Genomic DNA, 23,410 nt, shown 5'->3' with positions numbered 1-23,410 from the left:
ATGTAAATATCTTTTTGTTTTCCGATGGTCTTAGGCGACCCCTGTGAAAGGGTCATTCGACCCCCAAAGGGGTCACGACCCACAGGTTGAGAACCGCTGGTTTAGAGGAAGCCATCTGGAAAGAGGCATTTCAAAGGTGTGTTCATCTAGATGCATAGGAACAATGGGCAGGGCTGGCTTAAGGCAAAGATGAACTTTTACTAAAGAAGTTACAGGCCTGGGGCGTGACTACCCACCATGACCTGCCCAGTTAGGAATTTATGATCACGTCATCCTGGGAAGCTACTTTCTAAAGAGCCCATTTTTCATCCACATTAGGGAAAATTCAAGCCAAGTCTTTTGCAAGGGACTGCAGTGTATGAGAGACACCTCCAATGTGTGCAAGTTTGTCATTTAGTGTAACTGTTTTTGTCTGACACAATTAGTGAAATATAGTTTTCGCGACCTCTGAGCATTCTTTAGAGTGAAAATTCAAAGGTTTTTATTCCATGTGTGTTAAAGTATTTGACTCTTACTAATAATGTTTGAGCACAAACTGTCATCAAGAAACTCACAGAGGCAAGACCCTACAACAAAGGCAACTCTTGGTCCTCATTTGTTATCCCTTCTTTTTAGGAGACACATGCTGCTCTTCACAGCGTATTCCTTGATAGGGCATTCCATCCACATCTGCAGCATGGTGACTTTTGTCATTGGGGATGAAGATGTTGTGTTACCCAACTTCGAGCCGGTACATATTTTAGCAACGGTGACTTTTTGTGTGTGTGTGTGCCTTATTTTCAAAGAATTTGAACTAACCCATATTCCTATTTTTTTATTCAACTTACCCATTTTTACCTTTTAAAACGATTAGGTATATTCCGCAAGGAATCCCCAAATATGACATGTACAATAAATAATCTAAACTCTGCAGAGATACAAATAAAATGATTTTAATTTTTCTCCAGCTGCCTTCACCTCTGCTCTGTCACAGCTCCTTTCACATCTGTTAACATCTCATGCAGATTCCATAGTATTATTGGTCTTTTGGGAGGTATACAGGATCCATACAAGCCTTTTGAATACCGTTGAAAATTTTGATATCATGTGCCCCTTTTACACTTCTTTGGCCTGAGGAATTTGGAGGGCGTGTCTCTGGAATTCAGGAGACGAGAGTCATGGAAGATTCTCTCATTTCATCTCCTTTGTCTCCTCTTGGCCTCTCCTTAGTTTCTCTTGCTCCTCTGCTCTGACAGCATCTGAAAGAAGAGATGAGGTAAATGGGGCCACCCTCTCCCCTGAGGGCCCATCTTGGCTTTAGATGTTCTTTAAACGCATCCTCCAGTCATGCATTCCTGCCTCTCTAGGTGGTGGTGGTGCTTGACTGCCTCCTCTCCTTGCGACACCATTTCTCCCCAGGTCTCTCCCTCCTGTTTAATGGACACAGAAGGAAGATCAGCAAGCCCACCTTATAAATAGAAGTCTCTTATTCCCTTAATTACGTTGACCCTGCTTATTTTAAATTTTTGTTTGTCTTTTCTTCTTCTTCTTCTTTTTAAAATAATTCTACCTTAGTTAGAAGGGATTATCCAGTTTGTTTCTTTGTTAGGTGACTCAGCTCCCTAGGTGTTTAGTTATTTGGGTCAGTGAACTCATACTTCCCTGAGGCTATCAACTCTTCCATATTATAAAAATTATTGGGGCTCAAGGCCAAGCCCCAGTTGTCTTCAGTTCAGAGGAGAAGCAAAGGGGTATAGGTTGGTCCACAAGCAGAGAGACTGAAGCTCCTCAGAGCCATACTTCATCACGCCCAATGCTGTCAGTTGACCAGACAACGTTGTAGTCATGGCTTCACATCAGAGAGAAGCACCACTGAAAAAGGTCTGTCCCTATTTCCCTAGGCTTTGGCGAATTGGGGAGGAGGTAATGGAGATGTAAAGGCATTCAGGTGGCAAGTCAGTTGAATCTATTTTCATCAGCTTCTCACCCCAGCAGGGAACCTGTGCTGTCTACCACACCTGCAGAGCCATTCCTCAAAATTTCTGCAGGGAATGGTAGAGCAATGATCGCACCACAGCACCCACTAGAAAAAGGGGGAAACTAGGCTTTACAAAGTTTTCCTCCAACTTCAGCCCCTTCCTGCTGCCTCTAGGCACCCTCTGCTCTGGGCAACTCCTCCACTAATCAGCTACCTACCACCAACCAGGATAATCTGCAAACTCCTCTGGGTTTTATCCTTTTTTAAATTCCAAATTACAGATTTATTGCAATTGGACATACAATTCTTCCTCCTCACCCCCCCCAGTTATGTTGAAGTATAATTGATAAATAAAATCATAAGCTATTTAAAGTGTATATGATGGTGATTTGATATACATTTACCTTATGAAAAGATATCCCACCTAGTTAATTAACACATCCCTCAACTCACATATTTACTATTTAGGGGTGTGGAGAGAACATTTAAATTCTACTCTCTTAGTAAATTTCAGTTACACAATACAGTGCTATCAACCGTAGTCACCATGTTTTACATTAGGCCTTCAGACCCTATTCGTCTTACTGCTGAAAGCTTATACCCTTTCACCTCCACCCTTCAGCCCCTGACAACCACTTTTCTACTCTCTGTTTCTGTTTCTATGAGTTTGACTTTTTTGTTTTTTTTTAGATTGTACATGTAAGTGATACCATGAAGTGGCTGTCTTTCTCTGTCTGACTTATTCCACTTATTACAATGCCCTCAAGGTTCATCCATGTTGTCACAATTCCAGGATTTTCTTCTCTCTCATGTTCCATCGTGTGTGTGTGTGTGTGTGTGTGTGTGTGTGTGTGTGTGTGTGTGTATCTCACATCTTCTTTATCCACTGATGGACACTTGAGTTGTTTCTGTATCTCCAATATGAATAATGCTGCAGTGAACATGGGAGTGAATATATCTCTGCAATATCTTGTTTGTTTGCGTTCCCTTTGAGTAGATACCCAAAAGTGGGATTGCTGGATCATATGGTAGTTCCATTTTTAACTTTTTGAGGAACCTCCATACTGTTTTCCATATCCCCATCTCCTTGCTTTTATTGTTTCCTCCTAGTGAATAGTAGGGAGCCAGCAGCTCACGCCAGCTCACCTCTTGTCCTTTTGATCTTTATTTTTCTCTCCCTGTATTCTCCGCCCATCAGCCTTCAAACCCAACTGAGTTTTTGTCAGGTTAGCCCCTAAACATTTCAGGACTAAGTCTGGCTATTAGTATTGTGGAGAAACTTCCCCTGGCCCCCAATATGAGGTAGGTGTTCTTCCTATGTGTTCCTACTACAGCAGGGATCCTGTTCCTTGTTTCATATCTCTGGGACCACAACACTTAGTAAAATGCCTTGAGCAAATAAGTTCTCCATACATAGCTATTGAATCACCCATGTATTAACAGAAATTAAATTTTTATAAACTTAATTATCTTTAAATAAGTGAAAGTGAGTCTGGCTGCTATTGTCTTCACAGGAGAGCTACCGATTTACAGAGCAGTCTCTAAAAATTATGAAGGCTGTCGGAAATGTGATTGCTAATTTCAAAGATAAGGGTAAACTTTCTGAAGCGCTGAAGGATCTACAAACAGCTCACTACCCTATACCCCTTCACAACAAAGAAGTAACGGCACAGCACTTCAGGGTAAGCATGTTCAGAATGTAGATATGATGTTCCTAGGAGGATGCTTTCTTTTGTTATGTAACCCCCCCCCCCAAATCAGAGCCTAAGAAGTATTTTGCATGGAGACAATTTATTTGGGAAGTGACTTTAGGAAGCAGAAATGAGGGAGTAGGAAGAACGAGATGAGAAAAAGAAAACTATGTTGAAAGATGTGGTATTGGCTGCCGTGGCTACTGGGGTTGAATTGTCCAGGAGATCCTGATAAAATGTGTAGGGCATCCCTCGGAAGTGTCCCACTAAAGGACGGGGAGATTATGACACTTATCTGCCAACTCTTTTCCCACTGAGAGATGGTTGCCCTTGGGGGCGTTAACTTCCTCACAGTTAAAACTTGTGCCTGGGGCTGAGTAGCATTCTGGTTTAGCAGAAAACCTTGAGAGCATGAAACAAGGAGACTTTGTGATACCCTCTAGGTCTGGGTTTTTCAACCAGTACACTACTGACATTTTGGGCCAGATGAATTTAGTGGGACTGACCCATGCACTGTAGAATATATAGCAGCATGGCTGGCCTACACCCTCTAGACACCAGCAATATCCTTTTTTGACAACTTAAAATGACTTTAGACATTGTGAAATGTTCCCTGGGGAGTAGCATTGCCAGGTATAGCAAATAAAAAATACATGACACCTGGGTACAATTTTATTGCAGACTTTTTTTTTTTAAGAGCAGTTTTAGGTTCTCAGCAAAATGGAGAGAAAGCATCAGAGATTTCCCATATGCCCCTTGTCCCCACATAGGTACAGCCCCCAACCCCCAATATCAACATCCCCACCACAGTGGGACATTTGTCACAACTGATCAACCTACATTCACACATCAGTATCTCTCAGTCTGTAGCTTCCATTAGGGACCATTCCGGGTGTTGTGCATTCTGTAGATTTGGACAAATATGTGATGACATGTATCCATCATTATGATATCACGCAGACTCTTTTCACTGCCCTAAAAATCCTCTGTGCTTTACCTGTTCATTCCTCTCCCACCCTAGCTCCTGGCAACCAAAGAGCTTTGCACTGTTTCCATAGTTTTGCCTTTACCACAATGCCATATAACTGCAATCGTACCGTATGTAGCCTTTTGAGATTGGCTTCTTTCACTTAGTAATATACCTTTAAGATTCCTGTGTCTTTTCATGGCTTGATAGTTGCTTTCTTTTTAGTGCCAAATAATATTTTATTGTTTGGATGTATCACAGGTTATGCATTCACTTGCTGAAGGACATCTTGGTTGCTTTCAAGTTTTGTCAATTATGAATAAAGTAGCTGTAAACATCCATGTATAGGTGCGTGTGTGAACATAAGTTTTTAACTCCTTTGGGTAAATACTAATGTGCGTGACTGCTGAATCATATAGTAAGAATATGTTTACTTTCGTAAACCACCAAAGTTTCTTCCAAAGTGGCCATACCATTTTTCACTCCCACCGGCCCTGGAAGAGCTCCTGTTGCTCCATATCCTCAACAGCAGTGGGCATTGTCAGTGTTCCAGATTTTGGCCATTCTAATAGGTGTGTAGTGCTATGTCACTGTTGTTTTAATTTGCATTTCCCTGATGACCTATGATGTGGAGTATCTTTTCATATGCTTATTTGCCATCTGTATATCTTCTTGGGTGAGGTGTCTGTTAAGTTCTTTGGCCCATTTAGTAATCAGGTTGTTTGTTTCTTTGTTGTTGAGGTTTAAGAGTTGGTTGTGTATTTTGGATAATAGTCCTTTATCATATGCATCTTTTGCAAATATTTTGTTCCATTCTATGGCTTGTCTTCTTATTCTGTTGAGATCTCCTCTCAGAGAGCAGAAGTTTTTGATTTTATGAAGTCCAGCTTATCAGTTCTTTCATGAAGTCATTGCTGTGCCCAAGTTTATCTAGCTTTTCTCCTAGGTTATCTTCTAAGAGCTTTATAACTTTGCATTTTACATTTCAGTCTGTAATATATTTTGGGTTAATTTTTGAGAAAGGCGTAAAGTATGTGTCTGTAGAGTCATTTTGCTGAGTTAAAATTTAATCTCATGTAAAGAAACAGCATGTGCAATATATAAGATGTACTTATATTAAAAATTATTTACACACAAAAACTCATTTTACCTATTATTCCAATTTAATTGGGTATTGGGTGTTTCGGGGGAAAGGTAATTAAAATTTCCTCCAAATTCAGAAGACCTCTCCACAAAAGTAGAAGAGAAAGAACACAATTTTGCTGTTGAATAAGCATTAAATCACGGTGAGATGCACATCAAGGCAGTCCACTAAATAGATTGCAAAGTGAGAAAGAGAGCTCACATTTTTGTATAGCCAAGCGGATGTAGCCCTTTACAGACAAGTTCTCCAGATAAACAATAACCAGCACTCAAGTAAAAGGACTTGATGGCACCATTTGTCACACAGAGTGAATTCTAAATCCACTTGGTATTTGGGGTGGTCGACCATGTTAGCTAATTGGTTTTATCCAAAAGAAAAATAAGCTTCTCATATCTTTATGACACAAGGTAGTTTCACAGTGTGGAGGTCTGAGCCTGCCGAAGTCAGGCCCCGACCCTCCCCAGAAACTGGGAAGTCGTGGCACCATCTCCCTGATTATTACTTTTCAAAGAGATGGTTCCCAGGTCCTTGAAAAAGATATTGCTGGCTCTTCAATCTGGCAAGAGGCATATTTAGTTTTTTAAAAGATTTACATACATTTCAAAGAGGGAGGAAGAACTTATAAGTTTTCTAAAGTAAATGCTCTAAGAAAAGGGAGGGGAGTGTCTTCCTTATTTACCACAGGGAGAATTAAACCCCTTACCTTTGATTTGTATTTGCCCTTACAGTGTTGTGTATTTTATTTGGCAACCCTACCTGGGATGCAAATCATTCTCAAATGAGACCCACTTGCCTTGGTATGAGTCATGTACAAGAAATATGTGCCCTGATCTACCTCTTCAACTAGTATGACCATGCCTCCCTTGGTGAGCTCTTGTCACCCACTCTTCAAGGTGTCTCTAGGTGGCTCAAGGTGGTGGTCACAAGCTCTAAAAATAATTAAATCATTACATGATATGACAGCTATTGTGTCCACTGCTAGAGCTGGCCCTGAGCCCATAATTGGTATTGAACATCTCTCTCCTCTACTTCCCATTCTAGATTTCTCTTTCTTCCAGCCAAAGCTCCAGCTAATCCTGCCTGGTGGGTCACCCAGACCTTCAATCCAGTGGATGTGAGATCTTGATGCCTTACTCTTATCAGGTCATGATTGCTCCAATTAATCATTTATGGTAGAAGTACCAAGAAGCATCCCTTCAAATCCAGACATAATTCTTCCTGTCCCCATTTATAGCAAAAACCCTTTTCTCCCCCTACTCTGTTATATTAGTTCTTTTTTCTCCTGCTTGTCCACCAGGATGAGGAACTCAAACTTGTCCTCAGGTTGAGGCATATCTCCTACTTTAGATTTATTGTAAGTTAGAATGTGTCCCCTGGTGGGAATATTTCCTGCCATCCACCTCCAGGAATTAGGTCCTCCAATCCAGCACACACCCTGTCATGAGAACAGAAAACACTAATTATTGCAAATCAGCCACTGGAAGTAATGGTGAGAGAGACCAGTCTTGCTTCCGATTTTTAAATCCCAGGTCTGTATGTTTTAGCTATTACAGACATAGCACTGCATATTGATCTTTGGTTCTGTGCATATATACTGCTTCCTGGAGGAGACTGCCTCAATTCTGCAGGGTGTTATCTCCATGCATCTTAGCTGAGCCTTTTATATGCCACTCTAACCTACGAGGAATTTGCATTGCGTCATGCAGTAATCATGTGCATTGTACTATAAGTATCCCATAGATAAGGACTGTCTCACCAGTAAATAACATTAGTGTGTGCCAGGTGGTCTTTCATTAGCATGCTTATGACAGAATTGGACCAGGGGATCTTCTGTTCTTTCCCAGAGTAACTAAATCTCTTGCAGATCCCTCTCTTGTTTTGGATCCTGCTCAAAGCTGATGGCTTTTTGAGTCACTCAATACATTCATTGGAATAGTACTCCCAAAAGCAGAATATTCTACCACCAAAATCCAGACAAGACCATCAAGCACGGTCTTTCTTAACTGCGGTGTCTTATTCTTTACCTTAGAGGCAATGTCTCAGCATATCCAGCCTTCTGGACACCTAAAATCTCCATTGATGTGGTAAATCCACGAATCTCTATAGGGTTTATTCCCTACTCTCTAGCGTGCCCATGTCTTAACCAGGAATTCAGGGTACTGCCTTGCTGCCCACAGGTCTGCGTTTGCTGAGTCATCAACATTCACGTGTAGTCCAGAATGATATACCCTAGAATATCAAGATGATCAAAAACTCTGAACACTCCATTGTAACAGAGTAAAAGGATGAACATAATCATGTTTGTTTGTTTGTTTGTTTTGTTTTTTTGTTTTTTTTAAAGGATTTTATTTTATTTTTTATTTTTTTTATATATATATATATTTTAAGATTTTTATTGGGGAATTGGGGGGATGGGAACAGTGCTGGGGAATTGGGGGAAGGGGAACAGACAAGTTGCTGTCGTTTTGTTCTTCAATCTAGTTGTGGAGGATGTTGCTTCACTGGCCCAAGTTGGCACCATCATTGCGCTCTTCTCTGGCGAGGCAGATCAGTTGCCGGCTTCTGGACGGCCGCTCACTGCGGCTGCTGGCCGCTCACTGCGGCTGCTGGCCACTCACTGCGGCTGCTGGCCACTCACGCTGGCTGCTGGCTACATACGGTAGCTGGCAACCCACTGCCACAGGGAGTGCAGCCTACGCCGTCGCCGGCGACTCATGGCAGCCCAGCTCCAGGTTGAGCTGTTGTTCAGCATCTTAGCTGTGGAGAGCAGTGTCACTGGCCCTCATATGTGGGATCCGAACCGGGGCCCTCTGGCATCCCAAGCGAGTTCTCAACCATCGCGCCACTCGGCCGGCCCATGTTTGTTTGTTTTTTAATTTTTATCTTAAGATGTTGAAATATTTAGGGCATTTTTTTTAGCATGTCACAGAAAACACATCTAACTGATTTAAGCCACAACAAGCAGCTGGATGTGTTGATCTATTATAAGGATAAAGGGACATTTTCTTGAAACCTAAGGATAGGAATGACTCAGTGAGGGGCTTCAAAGAGGGAACAGAAGGCCCTTAGAACTCATCTTCTTTTTTCTATTTATAGACATGTTTTCTCTGCTCCTACGTTCACATCATGGAAAATATGGATTCTAAGTTTTTCATCTTTTTCCCACATGAAGCTATTGGGTTGTTGGAAAAGTCATGATGCATTTTTGCAATGAAAAACATGGAAAAAATACGTCATGACTTTTCCGACAACCCAATAGTTTAGAATGTCTTAACCCTGACTTCCTATTATTGGCCAAAGTGACATTGATTTGCTCAGCTTGGGTTAACTGCTTGGTCTCAGGCTTGTCTAATATTGCCAGCTGATGGGGCTGATACTAATACAGGTTGTGAGATGAGGTGCCTATTTTTTATACATAAGGGAAGGAGTGAAGAGTTGTCAGAAAACGTGGACTCAGTATGAAATATAATAGTCACTTGCATTTGAAGGGCATTGTATTTCACCAATTCTAAGATGAACATTTCTTTTCACACTTTAACATCAGAATAAAATCAGAGTGTGTCATATTTGGGGGCTCCTTACAATCATTGCTGGCCAGGAGGCCTCCAGAATTCTCTGCACTTGCATGGACTTGTTCAGGTACATATTGTCACCACTTCAAAAGAAATATGTGTATTGTTTGACAAAAGACTAACCCTTCAAGGAAGAGAATTAACTGGCATAATAAACCCTCTCAAAAAACAAAACAAAACAAAACAAAACAAAAAACCAAACATGAAGGGAGAGAGATTTTTCTCACACCAAAATGACTCACCCCCGGGATTCAAAGAAAAAAGAGAGGGAAAGGTGTCATGGCTTCATTGTCATTCTCCATGGCATGACTAGATAAATGGAAACCCTTAGCATTTCAGGATCAAAACCATAAAAATAAAAATTGGAAGGGGGGATATATAGTCTTGTTGTGCTCTAAATACCTTCCATCAATCATGAATCATCTTTAGTAAGATCAAGAATGAGCCAGTATCAACACATACTGAAGGTGGATCAGTGGCTTAAGAAAACCCCAGGAACAAAAGTAGACCACTGTTTAGGTAATGGTGCCCCTTCAAAGCTTTTCCAACATGGAGGATAAAATTGTATAGGAAAAAACAGATCTTAAATAGTTTCAAAAAGTGATTTGCAAGAGTTAAGAGTTTGAATATTAATAAGTTTTTGGAATACTTAACCAACATATGTAGCTTATTTTATTTTCTTATGTATGTTTAAATGTGATACATGATGAAAAGCTATGTCTAAATAAGTGTAAATGAGCTTTTTCAATAGGAAATAAATACTCATAGATGATAAAAAATATGCTAAAAACTCTAAGTAGCATATTCTTTTTTTGTTGCACATAGAATAATATTGTGTGTCTTACATCTTAGAATCAATGAAATATTGTATTTAACTTGTTTAAGAACAAGGACCATATTTTTAATCTTAAATTGCTAGCTCCTCAGTCTAATATTTTATTTTGATTATTTGTACATTATAAACATTGCTATAGAGATTAAATTTTATTAAATTAGGGATAGTCAAATGATAAATAATTTTGGTCTCTTACTGGGTGAGTGAGATTTTGTAAAATCTTCTGATAGCTTGTATGCATAGGTTTTATATATATATATATATATATATATATATATATATATATATACACACACACACAGGGTTGTCAGAAAAGTCATGTATTTTCTGTTTTTCATTGCAAAAATGCACATGACTTTTCTGACAATCATATATATATATATATATATATATATATATATATATATACACACACACACAGGGTTGTCAGAAAAGTCATGTATTTTCTGTTTTTCATTGCAAAAATGCACATGACTTTTCTGACAATCATATATATATATATATATATATAAATATATATGTATATACAAATAAATATATGTGTGTGTGTATATATACACACACACACACACACACACATATATATAATTTTTTTTAGCATACCTGAAGTTTTTTTTTATTTTTTTATAGCCTACGCCGTGGATGGCGACTCACAGCAGCCCAGCTCCAGGTTGAGCTGTTGTTCATCATCTTAGCTGTAGAGGGCAGCGTCACTGGCCCTCATATGTGGCATCCGAACCGCAGCCCTGCTGCTCTGAGTTGGTGTCCCAAGCGAGCTCTTAATCAGCTGAGCCACTCGGCCGGCCCCATACCTGAAGTTTTTTAGAGGTTTTCTGACCAGGTATTTTCTTGGTTTAAAAACTATACTAAAATATTTTATCATTTTCAGGTTTTTCATACATCTTTATGGCGTTTAATCAGAAAAACTCAACTAGCAAAATTTCCTTCAAACTTGAAATTTGCATTCCGTGCTATAGTTTTGGACTTGGATTTATTCGATTCCTCCTTGGAAGAGGCTTCTTTAGGTACTGATTAATTTTAGATATTTATTTGACAAAGGAACTCCCAGGCTTACATAAGATAAATAATTTGGGAAAAGTGCCCTGAGAGTGTTTGTGGAGTAGGTAGCACAAGTCCACATGGACAGTTGCAGAGTTCAAGCAGTGCTCTGGGAAGCTCACAGGGTTCCAAAGTTCTTACGTGTCCTCCACCCCACACACATCCAGAATTTCCCTGTTTCATTTTTTTGTGACCTTAAAAAGTAGGAAAGTCACTAAGCTCTATACAGTATGATTTGAGGAATTCTGGGAAGATCCTTTGATCTGAGTAACTCTCCCAATAATTTATTTCCTCCTTTCCTAATAATCTATTTCCACCATTTTAACAATTTCTTTCAATTGTGAGAGAAACCTCTTGCTACTTTGACGGAAGAATCAATAGTTCACTACGGTGTCAATATTTACCATGTTATCATTCTCCAGAATGTTTACTTTCTAAAGAAGGACCAGTTATAGAGGGCAATGTTTAATATGATGATACATCTATTACTGTGGCACTTTATATGTCAGAGGACTTTAGTAGTTAAAGGCATTGAAAATTGGGGAAGAGGTTAAATGTAACTTTTAGTCCAAAGTTTGTTTTTCTCTTTCCAGCGGAATGGGTAGATGTTAAATATTATATACCAATAAGCGATAAAGAATATTCTCCTGAGGAAGTCGCAGCAGCAATTAAAATTCAAGCCATGTGGAGAGGGACTTATGTCAGAATGCTTATGAAAGCCAGAACACCAGGTATAAATTTTCAATCATTTATAAAATGAACTTGCCTATATATGAATGAATGTTTGTATGTTAATAAAAAGTATTTTAGAGTCATCCTACTTTATGGATAGGCTAATTATGTTTAATGCTATAAATTTTGAAATCCCTTGAGGTCAGGGTGTATGTCAGTACACTCAGTCTCTTGTTCCCAGAATTTAGCACAGTGCCTGATGCAGAGTAAACACATGACAAACTACTTGGAAGGAAGGAAGGAAGGAAGGAAGGAAGGAAGGAAGGAAGGAAGGAAGGAAAGAAGGAAGGAAGGAAGGAAGGAAGGAAGGATGGAAGGAAGAAGGAAGAAAAAAAGGAAGAAAGAAAGGAGCTGTCATGTATGTCCATAAGACATACATTTAGAAAGCATAAAATGCATTTTGAGTGTATTAATATATTTATTAAATCCAATATATTTATGCATATAAAATAAACAACTTTATGAAAAGGTTTATTTTAATAGCCTAAAATAAGACACTGCAGAGGCAAAAATTATATCCAATTATTTTCATGCTGCATTTTCTGTTCACATTTTCATAGGAAAAGCCTTATCTCTAATAGAATTCTTGGAGTAGATTGAAACATTTTTTTTGTAAAAATGTCTCTATTTGAAACGTTTAATTAGAATCATCAAAATGCTTATCTAAGCAGTAAAAATGACACATGCACAAATGTAAAACAAACAAACTACATTGTATAGTTTTGTGATAGAGAAATATTATGGTAGCCTGATTTTTATATTTTTTCTATTAGAAAAAAATTACAAATTTATCAAAGTAAATATATGGTAAAATATACTTTTTGTTGTCCATATATGCTGCAAAATTTATACTCATACAATGATTTTCTTTCTCATTATAGAGACAAAATTTGAGCAATTAACTAATGTTTTAACAGTATTTGCATTTCTTTCACTCAATACATATGTATTGAATTACTTGTGTGTACAGTGCTGTTCTAGATTCTGGCCTTATGGAAATCAGTAAAACTGACAAGGTTTCTGCTCTGATGAATCTTGTGTTTTAGTGATGGTAGGCATACAATAGACAAGTAAATGTACGAAGATATCAATTTCAAATACTGGTCAGTACTATGAAGAAATGAGGATAATTAGAAAAAATGTCAGTTTTGACATGTTAACTTCAAAGTATTTACTATGGATTTGCATTTTTCTTGCCAAATCATTTATTCTTAAGCCATCTGTGGATTATGCTTTAGACAAAGCTTTAGTGGAATCCTAGTAGTCACTGCTTTTTAGAAAAATTAGATGAATTATTTTTCCTGACATAAGAACTTTCATAAGAAATTTTTGGTGTGATCAAAGATCTGATGTAAACTCACTGATAATTATTTCAATTAAATCAAAGGGTATTTTATGGTTTTTAAATTAAAAATGAAGGGAAATGGCATAAAATTGTGATCAAAGCTTTCAACTAGAGGTTTATAACTTTATATTTTAAACATGATTTTGCTGCTAATAAAGCCTGTGACTCTGGTACCACCTTACTTGTGTGTTTCAACTTCTGTAGAAAGAGAGCTTTGAACAAAATAATCCTTCAAGCACCTTACAGCTTTTATATTGTTATTTGTTATCATTATTTTTAGACACAAAGGAAAATACCAGTGCTGCAGATACTCTTCAAAAAGTTTGGGCTATATTGGAAATGAATATAGAACAGTATGCAGTTTCCCTCTTGAGGTAAAGTATAATAGTATGATTTTTTTCTTACTTTTAAAATTTTTCAATTACAGTTGACATACAATAATATATTTGGTTTAAATGTACAACATTGTGGTTAGACTTTTATATAATTTATGAAGTGATCACCCCAATAAGTCTAGTACCCATTGGACACCATACATAGTTATTAAAGTATCATTGACTGTGTTCCTTATGCTGTACTTTACATCCCTGTGACTATTTTTATAATGGGCAATTTGTACTTCTTAACCCTTTCCCCCTTTTTACCTATTCCCCCAACTGCCTCCCATCTGGCAACCATCAATTTGTTCTGTGTATCTATGAATTTGTTTCTGTTCTGTTTGTTTATTTATTTACTTATGTATTCATGTTTAGATTCCACATATAAGTGAAATCATATGGTGCTTATCTTTTTCTGTCTGATGTATTATTACAGTATCTTGGTGTGCTTCAAATTCCAGTTCAAAATGCTACCATATTCATTGAGTTTTCCCTCATCACTATAGCTAGAAACCTGCCATCACTTCTGAACTTCCACAATATTTTATCTGAAACATTTCTATGGCACTTAATACTTTTTGCTTGCCTTAATTGAACTTATCTAAAATTCTAAGCAGAAAACCTCCAGAGAGTTTTCTGGAGCCTTATGGTGCTGTGGACACAACAGTTAGAGTTGAGGACCTGCCAGAGGAGGGAACTCCAGTAAACAGAGTTGTCAGCCAAAATCTCTGGAGGGCAACGCTCTAGGAGCAGGGACCAATTGGAAGGATCGAACCTTACAAAAACCGCATTTTAGCCACAAACCATGTGCGAAACAGGATAAAATCTGAACAAAAGTAAGAGAAAATCATACAGTGTGTATCTGAAAGAAGCAGACCCTCTGGTGATTGGAGTTAGCAGACAAAATCTCTAAAGATAACTATTATGAAAATACCCAAGAAAATAAAGAATAAAGAAAGGGAAAATAGTTTAAAAGTTTAGATTAATAAAGCACAGTTAAATGGAAATTACATAAATGAAATTTTTAATAACTGAAACGGAAAACTTTTTAATGGGCTTAACAGCAGGTTAGGAAGGCTAGAAGAGATTAGTGAACTGGGAGATAGGTCAATAGACAAATATTCAAACTCAAGCATAGGGGAAATGAGTGGAAAATAAGAAAGACGCATAAAGGACATGTAGAACATGCTCAAAAAGTATATTCTTTATGTAATTATAGCCCCAGAATGTAAAAAGATAATAGTTGTGAACTTTGCAAAACTGAGAAAACACATCAGCCCATATTTTCAAGAGAGTCTGCATGCAGACACCATGCAAGAAGGATGCAAAGAAAACCACACCTGAAAACTAAAGACCAAAAGAAAGACCTTCAAAACAGCCAGAGAAATAAGACCTTATCTTCAAAGGACAATCAGACTAATAGGTACATATAGGAGTAAATTCATGAGCTTAGCAATGCAGAAATCAGGTGAAAGGTTTTAAAGAGTCTAAGGTTCTAGTGTTATTGCAGAAATAGTAAAAGTAATTATTTAGATGAGACTCTAATAGGGCAAGGATGCATCATATGTTCTCTAGCAATATGTTAATGGATTAACATTCATATTGGCTAATCCGTAGTGAATTTAAGAAGAAATAAGATTAATCTTACACATCTTTAAGAGACTAGAAAAAGAGGAAATGTTTTTCAACTCATAATCTTGATACAAAAACTCAACATGGACAGTACAGTAAATGAAACTGCAAACCAATAACCCTCTTAAACATTGATGCAAAAATATGTTTTAAAAATAGCAAATTAACATCAGAATTATATAAATAGGATAATACCTTATAGTTAAGTGGGTCTCCTACTCCCAGACATGCAATGGTGGTTTCACATTAGAAAATTTGTCATTTTAATCCAGCACATTAACAGGAAAAATGGACAATCATTTGGTCCTCTGGATAGATTCAGAAAGGCATTTGATAGAATTTAACACAAATTAAACATTTTTTAAAATTGTTTTTCGCGAACTAGGATTAGGAAAGACTTTCCCTAATATGTTACAGTATCTAGAATTTTAAAAGCCTACCATAAACATGGCTGGTGATGCAATTCTGAAAGTTTTTCCTTGAGTTTAGGAATGAGACAAAGATGTCTGCCTGACCACTTACGTTCAAAGTAATACTAGGAAAATTCCAAGAGAGCAAAAAGGCAATAAAGCAAAATAAAAGTCATTAGGATTTGAAGGCAAAAAATGAAACCACCAGATGATATGACTCTATGTGTAGAATATACCAAAAATATATACAGAAAAGCTATTTGCATTAAAGAGAGAATTAAGGAAAGTTGTTGATACAAGGTCCACATAAAGTAACAATTGCACTCCTATTTCTAAGCAAGAGACAAATAGAAAATTATATATAAAATACATAAAAATTTAAAATAGCCAAAAATTAATGAAAAAATTCTGTGATGAACCAAATATCAAAAATTTAAATACAGAGAAAGTCCAAATCTGTACTTACCCAACGCTGAGAATGAGCACCTCACTCGCCTCCCCCTAATCCTGGCCCACAGCTACTGTTACTGTCTGGTAATCCAGCTTGATCCACTCTTACTCCAGAACCCCTGTTTTCTAAAAGGGGTCCTTTCTTCTTAAGATCCCAATTGTACCCACGTGCACAGAGAGCACAGACCTTCTTCTCCGACCTGTTTGTGCACTGTGGGGAAGATCTCTGGGCCAGAAATTGCACCAAATGCCTCATGCGCAGGTAAATAAAGTGCTAAAATCATGAGCTCCCCTATCATGGAGCCGGGTCAGTTCCCTACGGAGGTATATACGTGAAACACAGGCATAACCTCTTCAGGGGGCTGGTGTTTCTCTCCATACAATCTTTCCACCCTGGCTGAGAGCATGTCCCAGAAACTCAACAAATATCCAATGTAGAGGCCATGCTCTTTCAATAGTTCTACACCTGTGTCTATTGGAAGGATACAACTGACAAGTCTGACTGATCCTTAAACCTAAATGCCAGGAGCATCCACAGCTACCTGCTCATCCTAGCAGACGTTAATTACATGGTCAAGAGCACAGCATTTGGCGTAAGACCTAATGCTCCCTTCAGCCCTCTTCATTATCAGATATGTGACCTGGGGGAAGTTTCTTATCCTCTCTGAAATTAAAATTAAAGTGTTTTTATCTGTCATATTAAGTATAATATCTACCTCCTAGTACTATTTTATTATAAAGCTGTAAAGATAAATGAAGGTGACACACAGAAAACGTACTTAGCACAATGCTACACACTGAGCTAATACAGAACATTAGCTATTATTAATATGGCTATTTTTATTACTACTGCGTGGGGGAGCTTTGAGGTCCAGGAGACTAAGCTTTCATTCTCAGATCATAAGGGGTAGAACTCCCCCAAGACTACTTTGGGCAAGGCTAAGTTTACCAATATAACTTTCTGTCCTAGGGTGCAAAGTTAAAATAAAATCTTTTAAGTCTGTCAGGGATTTCTCTCTGGGTCACTCAAGATATTCCACATGGTACATCAAGATTTTGACGGCCCTATATTCATTAGAATCCTGAGGTATATGAAAGAGGGTAGAAACAGTATAGGAACAATGACAGTGTGATAACCTTTAAATCCCACCCTTACCTTAGAATGGTGGTGATTCCCATTACAGTGAGTTCCCTGTGTGGCCCTCCTTAGTCCTAGTGTTGGCTCAGTCAACAGCACATCCACATTAGGTGAGCCCCCATGTGATTGACAGCACCCATGTGATTGACAGTGGTGCTCTGCATTGCCAGACCACCAAGTTATATAGTTCCTTGTTAGGGTAATGGGTTATTTATCATCCAAACTGGGATAGCTTTACAGACAGAGGGAGCACAATTAATAATTATGCCAAGACTATGAGCATAAACCAGGACTGCCCCAGGCAAACCAGGATATATAGTTCGTCTTTGTTCTTTGTGACAATTTTAAAAGGCTTAAAACCCTTCCAGATATAAACCTATCAATTTCCTCCCACCACCGAAGACCAATGATCATGTGTATCATGGGAATCCTATCCTCCATGGGAACCTCCATGGCTTTGCTTTCCATGGACAGTGCATTCAACCACCCGCCTTCTAGAAGCCACGAGCAACTCTAGCTCTGTGTAGACCTCTAGGAGGGAAACATTTTCTATGGCCATTATGGCTTCCATCCCAGCTAATACCAGAGACATGATATAAAAGAGCCTAGATTCCTGGTGCGACAAAGGCTAGATCCAGTTCCTGGCAGAGTGGGAAGGATAGGACCCAGAGAATCCTTCAGATCACTCTCATCATGTTCCAGAATATGCCACAACTTTCCAGAGGGCAAAGATGGAGAAAGTTCAGCCCATAATTCTTTAATCAGTTGCATGCAGTACTCCCTCATGTAACAAAAGTCAGGTAAAAGGAGAACTCTGCACTCTTCCCTTTTTCAAGTTTTTTTTTTTAAATTTGTTTTCAAAATCTATTCCTCACTTTAAACTGCATTCTAGTATCAATTCTTTATGTTAACTCCAGAACTTTAGTGGCTCCACCTAGTTTTATTGCTAGCTTTCCTACCCTTATAGCTTGAACATTGGTGCTGATTTTCTACCTATAAACACAATTACTCCCCCGGTCATGAATTAGATTTTCCCTTGACTAAGAAACTCAGATAACTTTGGGCACCTTTGAGAGATGTCTTTCATCACTGACCTGGAATGGTCTTCCCTATTTTGGTTCCATGCTCCATGAGCCCCACAGATCCCCCTCTTTGCCCCGACCCCCCCCACACACACACCTTTGTTCAAAGACTCGATCCAGCCAACAACAGACTGCAATATTTTATGATAATTTTTGCCTATTTTTTTTTGTAAATAAGATTTATTTTAGAAGTTGCTTTTGCTATTGGTGCTTAAGTTATTTTTATATTCCTAGACAAATGTTTAAAAGCAAGTGCAAGTCCATTGAATCCTATCCATGCTATCAAGACGAAGAAACTAAGATTGTTTTTGCTGACTATACTGTGAGTTATGGAGACCAGCCACCAAATAGTTGGTTCATAGTATTCAGGTGAGGCTATCATATATTAACAAGTGATGTCACCTTTAAATGGCATGCAATATTCATATGTGTAGAGTTTTATTTATGATAGTAGTAGAAGTATGACATTTTAGGTTTCTTTCATGACTTAGTTAAAATATCTTCCACATGTGCTATGCATAAATGAGATACAGAAAAATTTATTTGTATGTGAAGAATGTGAAGTTAATTAGAACTTTTTATGAGTGTGATAACAATATTATAGTAAATTGTGCTTTCAGTACAGAAATAAATCATTTAATTTCTAAGCATATCAGGTAAAAGTTACAAATTACAAAATAGGATTTCTGAAAAGGTTTTCATTTATATGATGAAATAGTATGTTAATAATAACTTTTAAAGGAAAACAATATGTGTACCTTATAGTTATTTGGAACTTTAAATTTATGTTTTTATTTCTTAGCATCAAACCTAATTTCAAACTTTCTTTACAATTCATGTCAAGGGAAAGTTCATGCTTTTGTAATTACAGAGAAACGTTTTTGGTTCATCAAGATATGATTTTGGTTCCCAAAGTATATACTACACTCCCAAACTGTGTGCTCCACGTTGTTAATAATGACACAATGGAACAAGTGCCAAAGGTGTTCCAAAAAGTGGTGCCTTATCTTTATACCAAGAATAAGGTAGGTGTAAAATTTATTCTCCCCACATGATAGAATAATAGTGAGAAGCCAGCGCTTTGTTGAGGTTTCAGAAGGTAGAGCAGATATGCCTTCAATCTACGTAACCGGGGAATACGGTCCAGGCCTTTTTCTATAGAAGCTGCATTTATTTGACAGCACGGGGGGTACTGAATGTGAGTGTTAGAACGTTTGCCTCTCAGGCTTCTTCTTCTTCTCTCCAAAGAAAATAAGGCAAAAGGAAAGCATTAGAAATTCTCATTATTCAAATCATAAAATCATGCAAACCCTTAAGATAGTAATGGAGCTAAAGAGCTCCTTTAGTCCTATCTGTATGCCAAATCAGAGTTTCCCACTAGGTATTTATTCCATTCCTAAATACTTCAAAAGATTGCTTATACAGCCACTCACCACCCCCAGTTCTTTTTAGGGCTACAGGTTCCTTCCAAGGAGAGGAGCACTTGACACATTACTGCTGCTGAGGGGTAGACCTTGATAACTGACGTTCACTTATATCATGTTGCATCTCTAGTTATTTGAATCTTATCTTTGTGTTTTTGGTCATTTCCTCTGAGAGGGAAGCATGACAAAAAATAGTGTGTACCTGCCCTGAAAGCCAGGTGATCTGCTTTAGCTGTGATCTTCCATTCTTTAGCTGTATGGCTTTGAACTCCTTTTTTCTCTTTGAGTTGTGGTTGTAAGTGACTTCTAAGGTTCACATCAGCCTGTGATTCTATGCATTATTTTGTACAAATTAAGACACACCTGTCTAATGAGTGCTGATTTATGGGAATGAAGGAAAAAGAAAATGTTTATTGACTCCATAAAAAATCTAATGGCTCTTTTGAATTGTTTTTGGGGATTTTAAAAATAATACTTTATTTTTTAGAGCAGTTTTACGTTCACAGAAAAATCAAGACCTAGATTTCCTTTTGAATATAAAAATTTATTTAATTTGTAATTGGAAATTTTTTAAAATCCCAAAGACCCATATGGAAAAGATTTAATTGAAGGGGAGACCCTATCAAGGTCATAGATATCATCGAATTCTAGCAATGAACTCTTGGCTTCACTAGGTAAGTATACTAATATTAGTCATTGACAATTTTGGTAGGGCCCATTAAATATTATTTAGTTGAACCAAATAAGAATCTGATACTTATTTACCTCTAGCATACTTTGTTTAGGTTTGGTTTGATTTGGTTTTTATTTCTTAGCTCCAGCGAAGACCTGTCTCCTGAGACTAAGCTTGAATTTTGAGGGTAGCTCTAAATTATGCATTTTGAGTCAATATGCAGAAACATATTCTTTCTCTATTTAACTGTTATTTCTAAATTGCAAATTCAGGATTGCAACAAAGATAGCCACTCTCTCCCTCTGATAACTCATCTCCTTTATCCTCTCATTTTAGCTCATTTTAGAAAAAAACATTGAGAGAATGGGGAGGAGAATGCAGATCTGTATGAACAGAATAGTTTCAACGGTCCCTTTTGTGGTATGGTTTTCCTCTCTTAATGATTCCTGATCTTTGAATATTTCTCCAAATTATCTATGTATGGTTCTCAGAACTGAATGCAGCCTTTAAACGAAATTTTGACCCACCTAAATGTAAGGAAGATCATTGCTCCACTGTCTTGTAGCACGATGATTACATTAGTGTTTGGCACGTGGGAGGCATATTGACACATATGTAGCCGATTTTCGGTCAACATTTTCCAATGTATATCCACAGAACTAGTGTCCCTCAAGATAGTAATTTATTTTATGTAAAAAAAAATAGCGTTCTAAGGTTAATTTTTTTTTAAAGTGTTAAAATAGTTTTCATTCAAAATCATTTACCATATTTTTTTCATAATAGTTCAAAACCCATAAACTGTGATTTGGAACACTCGTCTATAAGGTTTTTCAGTACAGGGTACTCTATTACGTTACTGTTTTACTCAAGAGTCTTGAAGTCATTTAGAATAAGCCAGCTCTTCTCTTACAATCCCATCATCACTAGTTCAGCCTTAGGTTTTCACTTATCAATGTCTATCTTACCATTTTATATCTACTTTTTTTCCCCCTCTCAAAATTATTCTCTGAGTCTAGACAAACACAAAATAAGTCATATGATTTTGTTTTGCTTCTTTAATACATTAGTATGACAAACTCAAATAATAATTAAAATAGCAATAAATCTGTGCATTACACTTTGCAGGTAAAATACTTTAGTATATATGATTTATCCTCCTTTTTCATTTGCCCCAGACATAATATCAAAAAGGTCCTTACTGGAGTTGCAATTCTCATCTCATTATGAGTATTGGAATTCTGGTTAATATTCCTAGACATTTATTGCAACGTTATGAATTCATTCTGTCGTGCGTGTTTGTAATTTCTGCTTTTGGAAATCTAAACACATCAGAGAGCCTCCTCTGCCACTAACAATTGGAACACAAACCTTTCTCTTTCTTCCTCATTAGAAGTATCTAGAATTATAAACTCAGAACTATTTTGAGCTTTTGTATCTCATTATGATATTATGCTTCTTTGTATCTCATTATCATCTCTTGCTTCACTGACTCCTCAGTCAAGTATCCAATTACATTGAATCAAGGTATTACCCACTATGAGATTATCACTTTCCCAAGCTCCTGGCCTGCTTTTTTTCTCCACTCTAAAGAGATCATCTCCAGACTCACATCTGGGTTTCATGGAACCAGATATGCTGTTAATTTAATAGCTTTACCTGCCAATTGTCATCCCAAGGGAACTACATTTCCATAAACTCTTCTGCTTTTTTCATCTTATATTTAGAAAGAGAGTTCTGAAAAGACAGGGAAATTAAGTAGAAAGCTATTGGGCTACTCCAGGATGACATGATGATAAAAATCTGCTTTAGGAATCATTAAAAAAATTAGAAGAAACTATAGTAATCATCCACTACAGTTAAGCATGATATTTACAGCTAGGTAGCCATACCACAGAAGCGTTAGAGTTATTCATTTTCTCTGTAAACATGTAAGATGACACTTCCTAAGAGGGATTTCAAAACATAGTGCTAGTTATTTGATATTTAGAAAAAGATCTTGGGATCTTTATGCATATCAAGGTAATAAAGCATTTTAGTACTATGAAACCATATATTATACTTTGAAGAGACAACGTAACTTCTGTGTAATTCTTCTTTCTTATAGAAAGGGTACACGTTTGTGGCTGAAGTGTATACTGGTGACGCACAAGTATCTGCCTCACGATGGAAGTTGCGCCTCATTGGTTCTTATAATCCACTCCCATGCCTCTCTCGAGACTTTCCATGCAATACCTTTGCCATAAAGGAAATCAGGGATTACTACATGCCCAATGATAAAAGAATTTTATTCAGGTATGAGTACATGACAGAAGGGGGAAATGCATTCCTTTTAAAATATTAAAATTTTTATTTTATTATTTTATTTAAAACAATATTATTAAAAATAATAAATTCTGGAGTAAAATGTGGAGTCAATTCTGAATTTCAATGTCTCACTCTCTTGGCAATAATTAATTTAGGGAGTAATGCGATTATATAGGTGTTATGTAGGATCAAGTCTATGTGGTTGCATATAATGGTAATGACACTTTCTTGCTGTCCATTGTATTTGACTTTCTATTTGATTTCAAATGCTCCTTTCTCTTAGTACTTCCTCCTTGTTCTGCTTCATCTTTGACTAGTCTCTTATGTGGGTTTCTCCTTATCTGCCAACTAAACTTCTTTCCATACTTACCGTATTTGCCGGTGTATAAGACGACTGGGCGTATAAGACGACCCCCTAACATTTCCACTCAAAATACAGAGTTTGTTGTGTACTCGCCGTATAAGACTACCCCCTCTTCTGCACACCTTCCACACATCAAATAAAAGATAAAACAATATCAGATTTGATTTCAACATTTATATTTATATTCAAATGCTTATGACATGCAGGAAAACTGTCACAAGGCTGTATGTAATCAAACATATACATAAATCGCG

At 37.3% G+C, this 23,410-nt stretch overlaps 1 protein-coding gene across 1 annotated transcript in view; it reads left to right on the top strand.

The window, feature by feature from the left end:
- Positions 1-23,410, top strand: part of ADGB (androglobin) — a 155,746-nt gene that overhangs the window by 90,394 nt on the left and 41,942 nt on the right. Inside the window, exons 19-26 of the mRNA XM_019638918.1 lie at positions 616-730; positions 3,472-3,639; positions 11,056-11,191; positions 11,819-11,956; positions 13,583-13,676; positions 18,626-18,760; positions 19,263-19,416; positions 22,593-22,780. Coding sequence (XP_019494463.1) covers positions 616-730; positions 3,472-3,639; positions 11,056-11,191; positions 11,819-11,956; positions 13,583-13,676; positions 18,626-18,760; positions 19,263-19,416; positions 22,593-22,780 — 1,128 coding nt within the window. The remainder of the gene's footprint in view (positions 1-615; positions 731-3,471; positions 3,640-11,055; positions 11,192-11,818; positions 11,957-13,582; positions 13,677-18,625; positions 18,761-19,262; positions 19,417-22,592; positions 22,781-23,410) is intronic.

Source organism: Hipposideros armiger, unplaced genomic scaffold (assembly GCF_001890085.2).
Source record: "Hipposideros armiger isolate ML-2016 unplaced genomic scaffold, ASM189008v1 scaffold_41, whole genome shotgun sequence".
NCBI lineage: Eukaryota > Metazoa > Chordata > Mammalia > Chiroptera > Hipposideridae > Hipposideros > Hipposideros armiger.
Note: the sequence above shows the minus strand (reverse complement) of the source record. Positions and strands in the feature narration are given on the sequence as shown.